Genomic DNA, 22,040 nt, shown 5'->3' on the forward strand with positions numbered 1-22,040 from the left:
GTACTGAAGGCATCATGCTATGTGTAAACAGCACCAGAGCTATATTAAAATAACCTCATTTTAAGACATCCCTTTAATTTTGAAATCTGAAAACTCTGCAACCCTTTGACTGTGCATATACACGGCAATCTTGTCAGCAGGGACACAAACATATTTAGACCGTTCACTATCTATGTGTGAATGCTGACTGATGCTCAGTAGGCACGCGCAGAAAGGAAGGACACAAAATGCTTCTCCTCCCCATCCTCCTCTGCCCCGTGCAAGCCAGGGCCAAACAACCCCCTCTGCTAAGCACTCCCACTAAGGTCTCTTGGGTACCCTCCAGGGTACCCTCCCCAAACAGGAGGATGGACAGGCAAGCAAACCTGGCCAAGATTTAACCCAGTTGCAAGAGATGAGGAGGAAGGAGAGCAGGGTTTACAAGTGCTGCAGAAAAGTCAGAAACAAGAGCAGCTTGCCAGTCTGCAAAGAAGCCCGTGCCCCTGCAACCTCCCTTCCACGGCTGGGATCGGAGCTAGATTAAATCTGCCAGTTACAATTATCTCCATTGCAGTCACACATTGCTGGAAGGGGATAAGATTTGCAGACCAAGGAGTGGCACTGCTCTTCAGACTCACTGTAGCTGTCTGTTGGCTCCAACACAGATCAATGCCTCCAAGGCAATCTGACCTCAAACACTTTCAGTTTAATATTAAATAATTAGCCTGTCTGAAGGAGCAAATTTTGTGTTTCTGTGCGCATGTGGAACAGATGACAGTAAAACTGAAAAGCAGAAGTGCAGCTTTTTCACAATGGGTTTGTCCCCAGAGAAATAAAACATTTTCTCCACAGGTGCAAAATTAGTACGCCCAGAGGCCCCTTCATGAGAAAATCCTACTAAATTTTCTGGTTTAACATCTTTGCCTACCCCGCAGTACATGTCTACATGTACAGCCTGCTTCCTCCAGTGAGCCTGAAGACAAACCCAAATCCCATTCAATTAAATTTAGAGTTGCATTTGCAAGTGTGCCTTCTACTGCTATTACTATATATGAACAACTTTGAACATGAGTTTAGTATCAAAAGTGATTACAGATTAAAGCTTTAGCATTTCTAGGGTGATTGCTCTTTGACTTCCAAAATTAACACTGTGGCATTGAGCCATTTGACCCACAGTGACAAGACTAAAACTTTGGAAAATTAGAATTATTTAAAAATACTTGGGACAAAAAAGTACCTTCTTCTCATCTTCTAAGACACAACTGAATGCCCACATGTAACTTTTCCTGTACAAGCAGTGTTTTCTAGTTTAAAACAGCTTCTATGCATCCTGGAAATGGAAAAAAATCCATTCAGAGAGTCAGAGAGCAATGCTTGGAAAAAACAGAGACGTATTATTTTAAACACGAAGCAGCAGTGTTTTACCTGCTTATAGCAATCAGTAAGTAGAAATACAGTGAATGTCATGAGAATCATGTTCCATAAACTCATGATTTCCAAATACCAGCTATGGGACACTGAACGGTAAGTTAAGTAGGCAGCGTATCAACCAGAATAGAAATCAAGGGGAAACAAAACTATGTCTAAATTGACGTAGTTTTAAACAATAGAGTTTGAGTGTTCTTCTGACTTGGTACCAAATCCCACAAATTTGCATTGAGATCCATATGATCAAGCACAAAACCCTCCTGGGGAGCATGTGACAGTCTACTGCTAAGCCTCTGTTTCCCCTTCGCTCTCCATCACCTCAGCATGTTGCGGGCATGTCTTCCTACAGATCTTCTGAAAGTAGAAGGGATCAAATATATACAAGGTACTTTAAAATAGCAGGCCTTGAGGAAAAACTAAAGCCTGTAACATGGTTACAGATTCCAGTTCAGATTCAGGTGGTCAGAATTTGATCTGTTTTCCAGTTCAGAAAACTGGAAGGTGTGGTATCAGTTTCGGCTATTTTCACTAAACTTCCACAGTTTACTTGAAAAACAGAATTGCAGCAATCATTTACTGACTTTCATGTGAACACAAATGGATCAAGCCAAATTTCTGCCGCTGACTGGCTACATTTACATTGATGTTACTGTGCTTCCACGGTTCAAGCTCTCACCTTCAGTGTTACCCCAGCAGCAGCACAAAGTCAGACCTCAAGACTCAAAGCTGAGAGGCCGTTGTGTATGAATACTGTCTTTGCAGCAATAATCAGAGTCTGTGAGAGATTTAAGATAGCATGTAGATCTAGGCAGGGAGAAGTACCTCTGAGCCAAGTAAAATACTATGACCTCAAGACAGTAAAATCAGACATATTTTGAAGTGAATTTTCAATCATTTCACATAATGCTCAGGAGAGCTGACATTGCTGCTCTTTTGTCAGGACTTCCTGAAGGAAAAGTCAAGCAAAAGCTCACAAAGCTGTCTTTTAAAGACTAAAATGTGCAATATCTTGTGTTTCCCCACATTTCCCAGAAGTGGGGAAGTCACAGTGAAAAAATACACTAGCTACTTGGCAAGACAGTTGTACGTGAAATCTACTTGAATTCTCTCCCATAAGGAACAGTTGCATCCTTGACACCCGAGTACTTCTAAGAAAAAAAATTTGGCATGATCCTCTCTACTAATGTTGGAAAAAAAAAATTCCAAATTGGGAAGGATTCAAGAAATGGGGTTTCTAGCATGACTGACAGAAAAAGTAAGTCTTATAGGGCCATGTTATGAATAAAATTGAAAACTTGTTATCAAACCAATTGCTTACCTCAGATCAGGTTTCTCAGCTGTTTTATGTACATTGAAGGCACTAGCCTGTATCTCTGAGCATTAATGTAATCTGTAAAAAATAGCTTCCTCTTGAAATAGCCATGCATACCTCATTGAGATCCTTTGATGCAGCACTGTCCCCTCAAAGCATTAAAAATAAAAATTAACATTAAAAATATTTACTGTAAATTAATGTTTTAAACTGATATATTTGCAGTTGGTTTTATTCACCTTCTCATTGCTAAATTTTTGTGCTACACGATGCAGTTTACAATTCTCTGCTTTTTATTTCAATTATGTCAAATCGTAGAAGTTCAGAAATGGCAACTGAAAGCCAAGGCTGTACCTATACACTGGCTTGGACTTTTCATACTCTTTTCTGCAGCTTGGTTGTTCATGTCTCCTGTGTGCCACAGCTTCTGCCTGGGACATATTCCTAGGGTTCCATGTCATGTGGAGGAGGCTATGGGCAGATGCTGTTCCATCACTGAGCCTCACCCTGCTATGGCAGTCACGATGTGGCTTCGGCTGCCGGTGCAGTTCAGCATTGGCCCCTACATTCCCTAGACTAAAAATAGTCATAATCTGTATTCCACATTAAGATAATGGCATGAATGGTCTCTGTAAAAAGGTGTTAGCATCAAGGCTTACGAATTTAAAGGGAAGATATGTACAGCTGATATTTTATATAATATTCAACATCATAATGTGAATATTAGGGATATTAGTAGCTTCAGCAGGAATCCCTGACAAACCCAAAATCCTTATACAAACCACGTACTGGAAGGTATTAAACTAGAGAGTATTAATTTTAGTGGAAATAGGAGAAAGCAGTTATCAAAGGAGTCAGAGAGAAAACTTCAGCCAAGAAAAAACATGAGTCTTGTCAGTGATAGCAATCTGACTGGATTTTGCCTAATGGTTTCTCTACAATGATTGGCTCTGTATGAAGATGCTTGTTCTGATCTAGGAACACCACTTACCAACGACTAAAATGCTTCAAACAAGCCTTCTGATCCCTTGTTTCTATGCTACAGGAGTCTTCTATCCACTCAGAGAAGCAAAGGCAAACCATAAATGATCTTAACAATAGCGCATAGAAAACTGGAGCCCTGAGTAAACAGGAAATATCTGGCAATTCACAGCAAATTCTGACCAAATGAAGGCAGGATCCTCACAGTCGCAGAGTTTGCTCCACTGAGTCTAGTTTTGACCATGCCTCGGTGACCTCACAGCTCTTAAATAGAAACCAGAACACATCACCAGAGTGAGGCAGCATGCACAAGGAATGAGACGGTAGGAAATGAACAGCAGAAAATAGCAGAAGGGGTAAAAAAATAATTTTAGCTTCTAAAAATACAAGATAAAGAAGTTGCTTTTTAAAATCTTTTTTATTTATGAGCATAAATGGAGAATTACACAGTCATATTGGGAGAGGATCGGAGAGACAAACCCAGATTAAGCCACAACACTTGCAGTGATGAGGAAATTATGTTGCAACAGTTAGTGGCATTTAGAAAGTCTGTCCAAGTATTCAGAAGGTCTTCTCCAAAATTTCAATGGCATTTTAAGCATCAAAAATAAAAAAGTATGCATATTCTGTGAACCATCCTGCCAGCAACATTTACTATCAAATCCTGCATTACTTGTATTAAGTAATAGTGCCAGAAATTTATCCTGTATCTTTTGTAGCCACATACAGGAAAATAAAGTTCGTGGCTATCTACGTAATCACAAAAATATCAGAGTCTGTGTGAACGCAAGTTCTTAAAACATGAGAAAAAAAATCCAGAAGAAAATACCATTTAGGTAAAGGGCTTGAATAATGATCCTCCAGAAGACCAGTACTGTGGGAACACCTCTGCAAAAAGCCTCATCCAAGACATCAAGAAATATTTTCCTGGGACACCATTATGCCCCACATCCTTGGGACCTGTCCTTCAGCTGGGCAGTGCAGGCTGGTCCAGGCTGCCAGGCCATGTCTCAGCAGGCAAGAACACTTGCCAGCCAGTGACTGTGTCCCCCACACCATCCCTATTGGCCCCAGATGTGCCAGGGAGCATGGAGGTAGCACAGACATCCCTCAAAACATATCCCTCCCCGCCAAGAACAGCACTCGTAGCTGGGACGGAGGGTTTCATGTTAACCATCACTGTGGTCAAGATGTCATCCACGTGGTAAAACAAATCCCACTTCCTCTTTGGAATTCTCCAAATCAGCATATTAGGTCAAAGAGGGACAGTTGCTGAGGTTACAAGTACAAAAATAGCATGGCGTTATGTTCACTGCGTGGCTCAAACCTGCCACCGCCTCCAGGCCCTCCCGGGGCTCCTGAAGAGGAAGGCAGGGTGTTTCCTGGAGTGGGGGTTAGTGATGCCCCGGCCCCCCTCCAGTGTGGGCCCCCGGAGACACTGTTTTAGGGTCATGAGTAGCGCTGGGGGGATGGAGGACCTGCTGCCGCCCACCCCCCCCGGTCCCTGGTGCAGGTCTGCAGGGCCCTCCTCGCCAGCTGCGAACCGCGATTTGCTCCTGGCTGTACGGACTATACTAAAACCCTCTTGACCACAGACAGGACCTTTTCCAATATGGGCTGGAAACCACTCTGAAACCACCTGCTGGGCAAAAAAAGAGACCTAGGGCTGTTTGAAGGGGCTTGGGCGTGTTCTTTATTTAAGTTTTTTCTCTCGTGGTTTTCCTGTCTTGTTGCACCCAACCAAGCTTTCTTGACACCGGGGTAGATGGCCAGATAGGCTGATTTGGGGGAGACCAGAGAGAGCTAAGTGGGCTGTAGTCATTTTCTGGTGAGGCTACACTGTTTAGATGCAGATGTTTTTGATGCACGTACACATATAAAATGGGGAAGAGGAATTTCACTCTAACTAGAAAGGCTTTGTTTGATATCTGGGGGAGGGTGGCTTCCTTCTCTTAATTTCAGGACTTTACCTGCACTTGAGTCTACATTGGTTCCCCAGGAAAAGTGTATTCCAAGATGGCCAAGAGAAACCACTCTCCCAGATGCCTTGGGTTTAAGGTAGCTGTGGAATATGGGGTCCTGTATGTGTTTTTTGGGGAGGAAGGGGATAATTTATTCTTTGCCCATGTTCTGCGTAGGCAAAGACAGCCAGCCTAGGCCACATCCCCTGGTACTAGTGACCTCTGCTAATTCCAGGCCAGGACTCTTTTCCCCCCCAAGAAAAATTCCCAGTGCCAGCATGTCTTGGAAGGCGTGGATATAAAGGGAAGATACGCACTGTGTAAGCAATCAGAGGGCCAGAGCTGTGAGGACAAGCATTTACCTCCTTTCCCGGTACTGTTTTCCAGACAGGTAGAAACAAGCCCTGATGGAGTAGTAGGAAAGGGTTTGTGGTTTTTTGCTTGTAGATATTAAAGTGAAGCAGAGCCATGCACGGGGCCATGTGTGTGCATGGAAGAAGCAAAAAGCTGAGGTACGACCAGTGGACAGGCCCTACAGCAGATGCCACAAAATATCATGAACCTGTCTTGCGCAAAGGAGACTTTCTTAGTAGCAACTTCTTGGCAGTAGTACTGGTCTAAGCAGTCACACACCCTATTCTTCCCCACCCTGTGCTGCACCCTCACAAACATTTGTGCACTGAATCTAATCAAGGAACCAATGCAGTTAAACCCCCCCTTTTTGGTGACTTTTTGCTAGATCATTTGTAGTGAGCTCCTTCCCCAAACCATTTCACTGCACAGCTACACAAACATGTGGGCCAGCAGATTACAGCGATGAGTGAGAGATCCTGCCTGAGCTGCACTGTCACCAAGCCCTGAGCACAGGGGATTCAAGGACCGCCCTGAGCATGAGGCATCAGCAGTGGCCCCTTCCCAGGAGCAGCAAGGTGACAGTGCTTACAAGGACAGGTGTGAAAGCCCTCTGCACTGGCCACTGCAGAGCATTAAAACTAAACCTGTAAACTGTCGAGTCAGGAAGAAACCAGGCGAAACCAGCATGGCAGTGCAAATGACAGGCTGCCACCAAAGATCTCAAAGGGCAACAGTCTGGGATTTCAGCAACAGTCAGGCAAGAATCAGTGTTCTGGAAAAGAAATCACCCCGTGAGCCTACTGAGCAAATCCCCTATCCTGACGCATGTTTAGATATACCGGGATTATATAAGCAAAAAGTAAAGCAACACTGCAGTGTATTTATACACAGTTCTTCACATTGCCAGAGTGTTGATTTTAACTAATTCAAAGTTAATTTAATTTTCAAAGTAAATTTTAGGGAGTAAATTTGAAAAGGTGTTCAGTTCATAACCAGATACAATGCAGGGTGGAATTCCAAACTTTTGTGTAGTAAATGCCATTCAACATTACAATGTTATTCCTTAAAGCCCACAAACTTTATAAGATGCCCTAAAAAGGGAATTTGTTTCACTATGGACCCTCTCTAAAGCAATAGTGTATGCAAATATCAAGTGATTTCCATGTTGAAAGCTCAGAGACCAAAAACATCAGCCATGCCGAGATCAGAGCAATACTGTTATCAAAGACGCAAATCTTGTGGCAGGCTGTTTCCCCAGAGTCATCTGCACTAACCGGGGAAGTCTGTTTCGCCGCTACATTTTCACGAGAAAAAAACTACAGTCAGTGCAACCTGGGAAGGAGACACATCCACAAGAAAATCTAGCCTAGGTGACAGCGAGATCTTCCCAAGAAATCACTTTGGGCGGCCTCAAAGCACATGGTACTTCTGAAAGCATATTAACATGAAGTAGATGTACATTTAATAAAAGCAATGAGTAGCTTTCCTGCCTGGAGAAGCCTTCAAGCTGCAGGCAGGCCGAGGGTACAGAGAGCGAGTGACAAGTCATGGTCCCCAGGAGCGGAATGCAGGTTATCAACCCTTCAGGATAAAGGCTGAGCACGAACGCCCACTGACATTGCCCCTCAGAAGGAACAGCTACCTATAAAGTTCATCTTTAAAGAGGAGAAAATGGTTAAGCCCAAGACTAAGCAAAAAAACCCCAGGCTCCGAGATACCAGAGCCATAGAGCACAGGTCTGCTGCCTGCATGGCGGCTGGGAATGGCTTTGCCCTGTGTCCCAGCAAGGATCAGGGTTTGCTCCCACCTTAGTTTGAGAAACGAGGTGAGGAAATTTTTTTCCCCCTTACATTTATATTCAAAAGGGTGGGAGTAACAGGGTGATCTTCTCCAGCTTCGCTCAAGAGCCTCTGGGAGGCGGAAAGTGCCCCCAGCAGCCGGTTGTACCTGGCACACCGTCAGCAGACGGCAGGGCAGCGGAGGGCAGGCGCCCGCAGGGCTCCCGCAGCGGCCAGGGCAGCGAGGCTGGCGGCCTGACCCCACCGCAGCCCGCCCGGCCCGGCTCCAGCCCCAGCCCCAGCCCCAGCCCGCCGCCCGGCCGGGGCCGCGCACTGCCGGCTCCCTGCTCCCCGGGCCGCGCACTGCCGGCTGCCCGGGCCGCGCCAGCGCTCCCCTGGGCGCTCCCAGGGCTGCGGGCCTGAGCCCTCACGCTCCCAGCTCCGCAGGCCCCACCTCGGCCCCGGTCCCGCAGCCACCTGTGCGCGCCGCCGGACGGGACGGGGCGGGGGCGGGCGGGGCCGGGCGCTCCGGGCACCGGGTGCCGGCTCTGCCAGCGCCTGCGGGCGGGACGGGGCGAGGCTTCAACAGCCCGGCACGGCGGCGGCCGCGACCGAGCCCCGCGGAGGCGCTGCTGGCGGGGGAGCTTCCGCCGCGCTCCGAGCCGCGGCCCGAGGAGGCAGCGCGGCCGGGCCGGGCCGGGCCCGGCGGGAGGCGGCGGCAGGTGCCGGGCCGGGACGAGCGCGGCGCGGAGCATGGACAAGCTGAACAAGCTGGCCGTGCCGGCCGGGGAGAAGCTCAGGTGGGGTCCCGGCGGGGCGCGGGGGTCCCGGCGGGGCGGGGGGCGCTGGCAGCAGCCGGAGCCGAAGGTGTCTCAGCCGCCGGAGCCGGGACTGGCGGCCCGGGGCAGCGCGGGGCTCTGGAGCGGGTCGTGGCGCCGGTGTCAGAGCCACGCGTGTGCCCGCCTGGCCCGCAGCCAGCAGCGCTGCTAAAGTGGCTGTTTTCAAAGCTGTGAGGCAATAGCCTTGGACTCGCTAAGATGTATAAGCTTTATGTAAATTAGAAAAAATAATTAATTGCTTAATGGTTTAATCGGTGTCCTATGCAGATGGTGTTTGCGTTAGGTTCTGTGGTATTTCCTAATCTTCGAAAGAACTGGTGGAATAGAGGGAACTGGAAAACGGGAAATGTTCTGAAGTGAAGGAGCACGGCGTTAAATGCAGGGTTCAAGAGGGAAAAAAGCAGAAGCTGACCATTGTTGGAGTATTTTTAGTGTGACTTGACTGGTGTGCTGGCAGAGTCGGCACTTCAAGGCTCCTTCTTAGTGACTTTTTTTTTTTTCTGAATAGTTAAAAGAAGTTCTGTTTCAGTTTAAATTAGCCTAGAAACTTTTTCTTCCTCTGAAAATTAAGAATAAAATGTTGAAAAATATTCTCTCTTAAAATAACTCATATTTCTACACTTGCTACTAATTTATAAGCCATTCTCAAGCCTCTTTCCCTCTCCCTGGAAGCCTTCATGCAAATCAGAACGATCCCTTGTAAAGCTAATTTTGATGGCAAAGACTAATTCTTGATATCTACTCTTTCCATACTGTTGAAATATTGGGGGTGTGTGTGCCTGAATTGCTGCCGTGACCTAGCTGAAGTGACTCAGCCAGACACACCTAATACGAGCCTGGCAGACTGCGTCCTGCAGCCCAGGCAAGAACTCGGTGGAAGGCTCAACGGACAGGGGAGAAGGCGACAGTGAATTTCCTCATTGTCGGCAATTTATGACCTTAAATAGTCCAAAATGGTCTAAATAGTGTCAGGGCTCAGTGTTGGCCTGAACTAGCCATCTAAATGTAAGAAGCTGACTGATACAATGGAAAGCTTGACACTATCAAGACAGTTACTGGTACCTAAAGAAATACAGCACCTGCTCTCTGCTGTGATAGAACTGTAACTAGGATGCATCTTCTGTGCCTTTGATTAAAGCAGGATTACTTTCAAGTGCACGGAAGGGGTCTACACGTGAGGGTTATAGTGGTCCACAACTTGTTTGGGAACTGAATCAAAAGTCGTAAACCAGAAAGGCAGCCATTGTGCCTCTGTTGCATCTTGCCACTGGCTGGCACTCTTCATCTTGTCTGAAGCTTTAATATTGTTGTAAAATAAGGAAGAGGACGAAGTAGCTCTGCTTTGCTGTATTATCTTGAAGTATTAAAAGCTACTTTTTCTCTCCTCCTCATGGCCAATTCACCCTAGTTGTGCAAGGAGTATAGGAGCATGCATTTCTCAAATGCGTGAGTGTTCTTACTACGTGCAGTGGACGTGCATGCAAGCTTCAATCTGAGTATGTCAAAACACTGCCTTAGACAGAGACCTGGGTATTCAGCTACATGGTCTTACTACAGTATCAGGATTGAAAAACTTAAGGCAGAACCTTCGATGAGCACCTATTCATAGCAGAAATTTTGAGAGATGTACAAATACAGGAAGATGTCAGCATAACATGGCAGCAGCTTTTTCTTCTTCTTTTCAGAGCTGAATACCCCCCTTGTGCTATGTGAGTTGTTGACAGTGCAGGTGACTGCCTAATGTAGCCTCCTGTCTGCATGGAAGACACATGCATGGTTCAGAGTTTGTACTGAAGGGTACACAAATGAAATTGTTACATTTAAAACCTGCCTTCCTGCATATGCCTAAGATGCAATGCCAAGAAATATGCCTACCATAGTTTCAATCGGTGTAATTACAGTTTGCATTTTTTCTAAAGACAGCTTTCTTGAAATTTTTGCTTTGTAGCAGCAAAAATTAAAGTAGCACTGCTGTTGAGTCAGTGTCTGAGAGCAGAGCTTTTGGTTTTTTTAAGTGTAGACGTGAAAAAGCAGATATTATGTTGTTTTGCTGAGCTCATCTATTCTCCACGGGTATATTTGAGCTACCAGACCTAGCTTTTTCTGGCATTATCAGGTCTTGTATGAGACCTAATTCTTAACGTATTCCATTTGTTTCTTTATTACAACAATAAGAACTATAAGTGTTCTTATGCACCTCTTTAACTACCGTGTTGTGGTATGGGCATTGTGTGCAGTTAGGTCACACAATTAACTTTGATACCGGTTGGATAGGAATGCTGGAACTTCATGGAATTCCAGTATTATTTTAATACGGTGTTTGTAATAATGTGTGCACAGTATTATACAAGTGCTCCCTCAGAGTACATTGTGTGTTCTAATTGCTTCCATATAGTCACGAAAAATGAATTCCAAAGTTTGGTTATTTATCATGAGATAAATTTATTTGTCATGCGTATGAATTATTTGGTACTTCAAATTGTTTTCTGAAGTGTGGGGTGAATATATGAGCAATAGCCATGCTGCCATGACAGGCTTTATGGTGACTTGATTTCAGCCTGAACTTCAGAAAAAAGAAGATATATGCAAATATATACGTAGATGCACTCATTATCGGGGATGGTAGGCGGCAAAGGTAATGGGAAGTTAGCAACTCAAAAGATACAGCACTAAACTTGCAGACTCTTTCAGCTTCCTTAGGCTGAGCCTGATGCCTAGTCTTTAAACAATTTCTAGCTGCTATATATGACTGTTACAGCATCTCTCCAGGCTTGCTGCATTTTTTTATGACCACAGACCTCAATAATGACCCTTGGCTCACAGCTGTTTTTAGCTGTGTATCACAAAGTCCTTTTCAAAGGCATCATTACCATCACCACAGCAGTGTTGGGCAGACGATGGCACAAACCAAAAGTGCACTATGTGCTTTCACTTGCCTAAGGTCAAGCAGCCAAACCCTTCCAGACGGCAAACAGACTTTTCTGAGAGCACAGTTTCATGTTCATTTCAGATGGCTTTCTTAATCTGCAGCAGTTCTTCCCTCCCAAAAAAACCCTTAAAATCCACTGTCTACAATCAGAACTCGCAAATGAAAAACAAGTGAAAAAAAGCAATGGAGTTTTTTTTCTCAGGTTGGACAAGTGTGTCAGTTATTTGCAATATTTTGTTTTAACATCCCTTGCTAAACAAGAGGGTTTAAGCCCTAGTTCTGTTAAAATCAAGGGAGGTTTTCTTAAGGCCTGAATGTCTGTTAGTTGTCTATCAGATTTGAAGGCATTTATGGTCTTCGCTAATTTTCTACTGATAGAGACAGCTTGACTGTAACTACTGGATCTTTTCTTTACCAGAGGATTTTCTGGTACTGAAAGTGTAGAAGCAGAAAATTAATTCTTTTGGGAGTGAAACTATTTAACTGCAAACTGATACCTTTTATGTATAGGATATTTTATCATAGGGAATATTTACTTTCTGAAAAAAACTAACGAGGAATATCTAAACATTAGTTTTGCACTGTAGGAAAATATTTTATTACAGTAGTTCTACTAATTCCTGTTAATAGTTAAATGTCGCAAATAGAAATTTAATGTGCTTTTTCAAGTAGTTTTTTAACATAGTTTGTTGCATCAACAGACTTGAACAAGACAAAAGAACAAGAATAAAGTCAAGCAGGAAAGAAACTAGTGTTTCAAAGTGAGCTAGAGAATGCCTCTCATGACAGAACAGGGCACCAGAGTCCACATCCAACTTTAACATATTTTCCTGGGTTTAGTTATATAGAATTCAGAGGAAAAGCGATGCAAATACCCAGTTACTTGTACACTGGGCAGTGATCTAACGGCCCAAATCGGAACTGTTCCACATATGAGATTTTTCCAATCCAACCCCTTCTAGCTGCTCATCACCACCTCTTCTTCACAAGTCATGCCCCCCTCGCTTCTGCTCTTCTACCTGCTCTGTTCTCTTTTTAGCAAAAGTCTGATCTGCCTCCACCCTCGGGCCCTAAGGACACAGCAGCCATGAGGTCTTCTGGGACACCGCCCATTGCCACCTCCAGCCACTTTCTGTCTCAGCCTCCAGTTTCTCCTGACAACGTTCCATGGCACAGTAACACTTGGTCATGACAGCAGCTTTTGTGGTGCACCCACATTTTAGCCCAGAATGTAGGCTGAATGTAAGGTCACGTGAAATCACAGTGCCAACAGTATGCACTCTTTAAAGTTGAATTTCACAGGCACAGGGGAAAGTGAGGTCACCAGCTATGTCTGCCGTGACGTTGAGTGCAAACAAGTGTTTTTTCTGCAGGATTGTTAGGTCCAGTTTTCCATACAAAGCATGGGATTGTGATTAAATGATATGGCTGTAAAACCTCTATTTCCTTTAGTTTTATGTCATCTTAAACAATTCATTAATCTCTCGCTCCTCTGGACTTTGGAATGGAACAAGAAATAAAATGCAAACTTCCCCAAATACTGCTGTAAAAATCCCTCTTTCACCCCAGTGTGACTTCTCCAGTCAAATTGTCCTGCTGCTTCTCCCTTGGACCTTCTTTCAGCCTCTGCCCCACCTATATTTGTCCTCCTTTCTTCCTTTCTCTCTGCACAAGAATTTTCTTCTAACAGCCCCTTTAAAGTTTGTTCTTTTTTTTTTTTCTTATCATCCTTTCCAGCTATATCATCCTGCCTGGGCCAATCTCCAAGCTGCCCTAAAATAAAAACACAAACACCAAAAAAACCACCCCAACCCCCCATTTAAAAACACTCATTTTTTAAAAAATCTAGATCACCACATAGTAAATGATTCCCGTACAGAATTTCCTGATTATAATGCTGTTTATAGAAAAGTGTGTTTACATGTGACTGATCTACCTACGTTTTAAATGAAAATATGGCAACATGGAAAAAATGATGTAGTGTAATATTGAAACTATGGTGAAAAGCCTTGGTTTAATATCTCTTTGTAGGCAGCAGTGTAACAATGTAGTCTGTTCACGAGATCAGCTATCCTCATATAGTACCTATAGTCTCATTCTACTTGCTCTGGCAAAATTGCTCAGTCGTTGGCATAGCTTATTCCACCTCTGCCTTGTGTGCATACTCCTCCAAATAAAATTAGGTCTTCTAGTGTCATTGTAGTTTTGCTAAAATAACTGTCCACAGTAAGAGCGTTTGCCAACTATAGCAATCACAAATGGCGTTGTTTTGGGTCTGTGGGTCTGTGACTGTCAGTTTTTCAGCAAAAGCTAGTAATACAGATTGGATCTAAAGACATGCCTTTTTTATTATTTTTTGAAGTCAAATAATAAATGACCAATAGCAAAGAAAATACCACAATAAATTAATTTTCTTGGCCATGAAAAAAAATGAAACATTCCAGCAAACTTGGCGTAACCATTTTTCACCGTTAGTTTAAAACTATACCCCATACGGCTGTGCAGAGTGCTAGATCTTAAATCATAATATGACATTGCAGGTATTCAGTGAAACATTGATCCCAGAACAAAACAATTTTGTGTTTTACAGAATCATTAAAGCCTATGTACTGCATGCTACATTATAATGTGATAGATGCTTTTCTTTTGGAAGGCAAATATGGCAATCATAAAATGTTACAAAGAAGCGTTCTACACTGTTATGGCTTGTGTCAGCCATAGCACTGTTGGAAAACAACATTAGATGATCAAGAGGTGGGAAGAAGAGTTCCCACATTGGTAGAAATTGCTATAAATACTTGTTTATTTGAAAAGAAACATTGTTTATTTATATAATATAGAAACATTTTTTTTCTCACCTTGGACAATGCCTCTGCTATTGCTCAGTCTTTGAAAGCAAAGCTCCTGTAAGTCAACAGTTGAAAAAGTTAAGAGTAACAGAATGAAGTTTTAGTTCTGCTTTTGGTGAATTTAGTTTTGGAAAAACATTTAATGTGATCAAAAATCCTGACTAACCATTGTCAGGGTTGTAACTGGCTGACAACATATAACTGGAACGTTTTAAAATATCCTAATTCCATTGGTCTTGCTTTCTGTTTAAACAATGAGTGAAATCCAGAGTTTCAACACTGCAGGCAATTCCAGCATTATGAGCAAACCTAGAGGGAAAAATAAGATTTCAGTTATCTGCAGAACAGAAAGGGAATAAAAGACAACTCCTAGAGTTCAGATCATTTTATTTAATGGTCACAATGTCACGTTAACTGGAATTGTTGACATTTAAAAGATTGACTGTTTCTTTCTAGTTTGTTGAACCAGTATAGTTCAGGATTAAACTGTGCTTCTCCAGTGTAGTATATTACTGTATGCACACTGCAATGAGGGAAATTTGTGACCTGCTCGATTTGATGTATTTGATCGAAATGCTTCAACACTACTTTTTTCGTAGGTGGATTTTGACGGCAGGAATCAGCTAAGAGTAATTTTTAGGCATCGTCAGATGGCTAAATCATCTTTTGCAGATGATTTATAAGTCCCTGATAATTGGAAAAGAAAGAATGTATCTGCTCATACATAGGTTTTCTTCTTATATGTTTTATGTGGGGTTTAAAAATGATTGCTGTATTAGACGACTGATTTTAGTTTTATGTAACATCTTATATAGTCTTAAGTACCTGAAAGCACATTGTAATATGATAGACAAGCATTTCTTTTAGAAAGCAATTATCACTTGTTCTATGTGCTCAGCAGACAAGAGAATTGGAAAACTGTTGGAAAACAATAGCCATAAGTAACAGTATAGTCTCATTTGGCTGTAGGGAACCATCTTCGATTTTTGGTAGGCTGTGAAAGGAGTTTACATAGAGTGTAGACAAGTTTGGTTTATGAAAGCCATAGTAAATGACTGAGAGGTAAAAGAGGCTGGGAAATTCTGTTGGCATCTTTATCCTAATCTGATAGTATACACTTTTTGGATAAGTTCGTTTCCCAGATGTAAGCAAAGCCAGACGTGCAATGCTACAGGTTTATGACCTCAATGTCAATTATATACTATACAGTAAATAGTTTAGAAAGAATTAAAATAATGCATCCTGAGGCAATAATATGAAAAACATGAGTATATACTTCTCAAGTTTAATGCAAGGACAACCGGGTGAAGTAGGCTATTAATCTAAGCAGCTATAACATATGGCTAAATGGTTCCTTCCTGTCTTAAAACGTAGACACGACAGGCAAGAAGCACAGAGGCAGCTCAGTGCTACTGAAGCTGTAGTGACAGGGCCAGTTTTAACTTAGCGTAAGTCTGAGCTGCTGCCAAAAGAGTAGGTCCCTTCTCCTCCACCCTCCCAACGCCCCTGCTCGCCCTGCTGCTCGTCTCCACCCTCACACTGGCACTGGGATTCCCATGGCCATGTGATGAAGCTGGATTGATCCTGCTGATAATCTAAATTGGCAAAAGAAAAAAGAAGTTAATTTCCCAGCTGGAAGTTCCATTATTCATCATAGCTGGGCAAGCACCGAGAGCAAAAAGCAGAATTTCCCCTTTCAGTGGCAGCCCGAGTGGGCTCCATCAAAGTGGCTGTATAACCCTAGGGACCAAAATGCTTCTCCAAAGCTCTAACAGAATCTGATAGACTTCAGTACAAAATAAACAATACAGGTAGATCTGTGAGTAGCCTCTATTAGATCCCTGCCAGTGCCACCCCACATCTATGGTAGATATAATGCTTTGTAGCTTGAGCAAAACCACTTTCAGCTCACGTACCACAATGTTCGTTAGTCTTCATCAGATGTGTCAAAAAGTGTCTATTATTTTATACCCCCATCATCCTAAACAGGTGGTAAAATCTCTTCAGCTAAAGGGAATTTGATGCTAAAGGCATAAAATACATCATCCACAATTTTTGCTGTAAGCATTATATGACTTCAGCAAAAATACACAGAGGAAATTAGTTGCTACACTTCAGTTGCTAATGGATAAGAAAAAAAATGAAAGTAAAAAAAAAAGTTATGCTTTAGAGAGGAACAAGAGAGAGTTCCCATCTCCTTCCAACTCAGGCACTCCTGTTGAGAAACTGTCTGGGGGAGGGGAAAATCTTGTCAGAGAATGGAAAAGGAAGTATTGGGCCATAAAGGAAAGTTTAAAAAAACATGCTGAAAGCCCAGTTATGGGATTTTTTTCCTTTACTCATACTCATGCTGAGCAGGTATGAACTGAACCAATAAAGCAGTACCTTGTTTTAAGACAGATTTTGGCAGTAGCTTTTTTTTTATTCTTTCACAGTCTATGAACTTAATGGATTAAAACAGGGGTCCTCAAACTTTTTTAACCAGGGGGCCGGCGCGCGGATGAAGTGGCAGGCAGCCATCTGCGGCTGCTTGGTTCCCCCCCCAGCCCCCGGTGCAGGGGGGTGTCTGTAAATACCAGGGGCTGAATTGAGGACCCCGGGGGGCTCTATCCGGCCTGCGGGCCGTAGTTTGAGGACCCCTGGATTAAAATCACTGCATTAGAAGTGTATTTTAGTAGCAATCTTAAATGACACAAAGACACTGATGAAGACTGCACTCGGATCACACGATACGTTTATTCACCTCGTGGCTTACGTGCCCACGTTAGCAAGGCCTTAACACAAAATATAGGTACTTACCTAACTTGAAGATAGTTGAAGTTAGATGTGCATTAACATCTGGCTAAATCTTGCCTAAGCCCATTTCGTAGTTAGACATAGACTTTTTCAATGTCCTTCAGTAGGTGACCAGAGCTAAAATGGCAGATTTTAAATTTGTGGAAGAGGTAAAAGAGGAGGAAAACCAGAACAACCCACTCTGTTGGAACATCGAATTAAAATTAAGCCTTCATCTTTCTTTGTTCAATTCATTCAGTTTTCTTACTTTTTCATTCATTTTCATCTCCTTCATGTGCCTGTGGTAGTCTTTCAATCTACATGCCTGCAAGACTGACAGAAATGTTATTTCACCTTGCAAAAAAATCTTGTAGAATTGCAACTGAAGGTAATGTTACCACTGACAAGTGGTAATCTTCTGGGTCTGTACCAAGTCCTGTCTATATTGACTCCCCTGTAAGGACTTTGTGCTTCCTCTTTTTGGTGAAATACAAAAAATACTTTCTCAAATTTCAGTCCTTGCTTTCCTTCAGCTACCAGGCTGTAGGGTACTAGTCCTGCAGGGAGGTACAGTGCTCACTTAGTTTTAACTGGAACTGTGTTTTAAAGTATTCTAACGTGTTTGGTTTCTTTCTGTTGATTTCAAACCTTTTGGGGAAAATGGAGTAAACCTTATGAATGTAGCTTCTCTGTGGGTTTTCTGTTTTTTAATGCATCAGCTCATATCCAGACAGCTGGTTCATGAAAAGGATCAGTTAACCAAAATGACTCAGAATACGTCAGGTCAGTCACAGTTCAGAAAATACCTCTTAACTTTTTGTGTCAAGAAGTGATGTGCAATACTCAGCATATCATAATAGCTAATTATTTTCTGTACTTCTTATCAGCATCACTATTATTTAGTTGAGATAAAGGGGGAGCAAGCTGGATAAGTGGGAAGAGGTGTCCCAACCTGAAATGCCTTCAGCTGTTATTAAATGTGTGTATTTTTAAAAGCTGTACTAAAGACTACCTGGCCATCACTGCTTTCTGATATTCAGAAAGAGCTGTGAATTCCCAAATAGTAGTAAAAAAAGGTAACAGGAACTAGGTCTACTATTCTTCTCTGCTAAACAAAAGTAAAAAGTAATTGCAAAAAGTACTGTATGACTTAAGTACATGAAATCTTTGCTACTAATACACTGTCCATACATATTCAGAACAAGTCTCAGGCTTGATCTAAAATGAGGAAGCAGTTTCACCAAGCAGTTGGTGTCATTGTTAAGGTTTTAAGTTACCTCAGCCCCACCAACAGTAAGTTCTTTCAATGCACAGAATTTCCAATCACCTCAAAATATACTATTTAATTTCACGTTAGGACTGATTCATGTCAGAGATGTATTATGCCTTTACATGCTGGTCTATGTTAGTACTTACCAGTGTAAGACAGATTGACAGCTTGAGAAGACTATATAGAGGACTTTTGAAGGTGAAAAGCATGATCAATATTTAGCCTTTCTGTGCTTCTGTGTGTACCGTGTAAACACACACCTGCTCTAATTATGGGGTTTGCCTTTAGACAGAATAGTGAATGATGAAAAGTGAGCAGAATAGGATGTTACTCAAACTTAAAAAAAGTCAACAAAACTCAACTATTTATACTCATTTCCTCTTGTGCATCTCATGAACACAGCAGAAGACAGTTCATTGTTCCTTCTTCCTCTCAGATGGGTGTCTGTAATTGACTTCTCCCACAAGCAAGCCTCATTCAAATTTTCACAGCTTTGAGATAGCTTTACAGATAAAGATCAAAGGCTCGGTGCTTTGAACTGATGGTTTGGTGTCACAGGTTTACCACCTCCAGCTCCAAACTTCCTCCCCTCCCGTCATGAAAGACATTGCAAGGGTTGAGCTGTGATAAGCCCCCGGAGTGGATGAGGGGCAGTAACCCCCTGTCTTAGACCAGCAGCAGCTGAAGCAGTTTAGCTGATTACTCCTCGACAACTCAGTTATGTCTTCATGCATTATACACACGTAACAGCCATTGAAAACACCAGGTCCAGCCCAGCCAGCTGATGCCAGCCTGCATTTCCTTGCAAAGGAATTCCACTCTTGCTATTCCAGGTAGTATATGATACATCAGTGTGTGTGCGTGGAGATCTGAAGCACCTGAAGGAGGTCTAACGAGAGAAGTTAGATGCTTTCTGTATTTGGGAATTTCCTTTTGCTTTCTCCTGAGCAATTAGAAGGGAGGTAGAAGGGAGTGGAGTTGTTTTATATAATTATTTGGGTTGTTTTAGATGTATTTTCATATTGCTTGCCAGTTTTGTGCACCTTGTGAAGACACTCAGTTCATTGAGGTTCATGTTCTTCCACAAAGACCATGTCAGGAGCACTGCTTTAAAGGAGGCCTATTTTAAGAAAGGTGGTACTTCTGTTCTTCATTAATTTAGTTTGAGAAGATCGTTCGAGATAAGAGCTTCAAGCTTTTCAAAATCTCAAGTGTTACTTTCACAAATCCACTTCTAGGTGAGCAGGTTCCCCTCCCCCTCCCCTGCCCCACACAAGCAGGAGTCTTCCCCTTGGTCCTAAAACAATAACTTCCTTTCTTAATTTGTTCACCTGCACACATGTTTATAAAACTAAAGGCTAATAGAAACAAAAATAAACACCAGCTGGGGAGAAGGTGGTGGAATAATTGTGCTGTGAGAAGGAGGGGGCTGGGCACGATGTTCTTTCCTTAGTTTCATGGGGGTTTTTAAGTAACACAGGTAGCTGTAGTAGTTTTAAAATTTCTGCTCTTTGTTTTGCTTTTTTTTCTTCTGATAACTTGGCTTTTATTTTCCAAATTCCATTATACTCTTCCTTGCTTTTTGTTTTCCTTTGTTGTGGCTCTTTTCTGCAAAACTTTATAGCTGAAGCAGGTGGGGGGTTTAGGGGGTGTTTTTGGTTTAAGTCTAAATTTGCAGTTACTAAATCCTATTCTAGGTTTCCAATGCTAAGCATTTGAATTTGCTTGAAAAACAAGACTTTTTGATTTTACTTGCTCTGTTATGCTGCCTTTCTGAAGACAAAAATGAGGGTTACACCTACCTACAATCTTACTTTAAGTGGATGGAGGTAGCAATGATCTGCAGAAAATGGGACTTTCTAGACACAGAACTGCAGGGTGCCCGGTCAGTGAGAAACAGGTGCATCCAAAAAAGTGTAAAAGCTGAAACTGGAGTTCAAAGTGATTGATTGACAGTGTGATGATTTTTTAAAAGAATTATTCTTACTATTTTGAAACCAATTCATCAGTTAAAAGATCTAACTGATGTTGAGGGGAGGAGGAATATGCAGGTCAGTTAATATTGAATGTGTCAACTTTGTTTACAAAGCTTCCCTTACAGACCTGTCTGAATATATCCTGTTCAAAATTCTGCCCCTCTTTAACTGAAGAACCTGGTACATGAGTGCAGACAGGGATTTTTCTAGAGGCAGAACAGGTAATTCAGACAGTCCTGTAAGCACCAGAAATTTAGGGAGGTATACTCGCCCAGATAAACAGAAGTATGCTTGTACTATAGAAAACATCCTGTGATTCATTTAAAACTGGTTTTTGTTTTGCCACCACTCCCTACTGCCGCTGCCGTCAGCCCTGTTTCCACAGACATGATCCGGACCAGCTCCCAACTGCAAGCACGCACATCTGTGCTCACAGCTGGATGCGCTGAAGCAACTGTGCCCAGGCTTCCCACCCCAGAGACCACCTCACACATCCTTACAGCAGAGGGGTGTCACTCGCTAAGGGCTGTCAGTCACCATGTGACACAGGCAGCTGTACAGCTAAGATGCTGACATCCAGTGTGCACAGGGAGGTCCAAAGTGCCGAGCAGGTGACCCCGGCTGTTTGTGCACACAGATCCCTCGCTGTTCCCAGGAGCAGGGGAGGCCATGGCCACTGAGGAGCCATTCATGCCAGCTGCTCTGAGCCATGATACACATATTTACATAATGTATATTTGTAAATGTCTTTACAGATTTATAATACCGATAAATGCAGTTTCTCAAAAGTTAATGTAAGTGGTAGGAGAATTCCTTATTACACAGGTCTGTCTGAAATTAGGACAGACTCCTCTTTGTCAAAGCTGGGGACTGTCCCTCATCTCATGTCCAGGTCAAAAGCTTTTTACACACTTTATTCTTTGGCATGTTATTTATATTTTTTTAAAAAAATATATTTTAACTTAGGAGAGCTTTTGTGGGATAGCTTATATGCCAAAGAGCCAAAGTTCCGACTGATGTTTGGGAGTGGGGATGTGTCACAGGCCAGGCTCACCCATCACCCTTCATGTGACATACATTCCTTATATGCTGAGCTGTGACCAGATTAAAGAGAGGGTGGGTTTGTTTCATTTTATCTCAAGGCAGCTCTGCCAGTCCTTGAGCACAGCTAGGTATTTTGTGACACAGCAAATCCTTCTTTCAGGGTGTATTGTATTTGCAATCGTAAACCCTTCCACCTTCCTTTACATATGTATCACAGCTAGTGACCCCTTTGTCAACATGTCTGATAACCCCAATTTGTTGGAGGTCGAAATTGGTAAGATATGAAAAACAGCAACACAGGACTAAAGTGTTTCATTTAAAGATTAACTGAACAGTCTTTTTTTGTTATTCCCTCCAACATGCAGAATTTCTAATGTATTTGTAAGAAACCTAAAAGTTCTGAGAAGCACCTAGAGCCAAGACTTGCAAAATTCTCATTGCAAAAGTTTGAAAATCAATTCTGTGTGCAGTGAATTACTGATCAAAAGGTCCCATCCAGTCTACCTGACACAAATAAACTGGATCTCAAAATAGCTATCTGTTGCTGAAAAGTGTTTTCAAAGAG

The 22,040-nt window shown here is 42.7% G+C and overlaps 1 protein-coding gene across 9 annotated transcripts in view; it reads left to right on the top strand.

Annotated features, from left to right (window-relative positions):
• BLNK (B cell linker) overlaps window positions 1-22,040 on the top strand; it is a 100,307-nt gene that overhangs the window by 43,731 nt on the left and 34,536 nt on the right. For 2 of the 9 annotated variants that reach the window (XM_040605491.1, XM_040605493.1), the window contains exon 1: window positions 8,393-8,593. The exons of the other annotated variants lie outside the window; for them this stretch is intronic. In XM_040605491.1, coding sequence (XP_040461425.1) covers window positions 8,547-8,593 — 47 coding nt within the window. In that variant the 5' untranslated portion in view covers window positions 8,393-8,546. Of the gene's footprint in view, window positions 1-8,392; window positions 8,594-22,040 lie in introns of those variants that run through there. 9 annotated transcript variants of the gene reach the window in all.

This window comes from Falco naumanni, chromosome 9, assembly GCF_017639655.2.
Source record: "Falco naumanni isolate bFalNau1 chromosome 9, bFalNau1.pat, whole genome shotgun sequence".
Lineage (NCBI taxonomy): Eukaryota > Metazoa > Chordata > Aves > Falconiformes > Falconidae > Falco > Falco naumanni.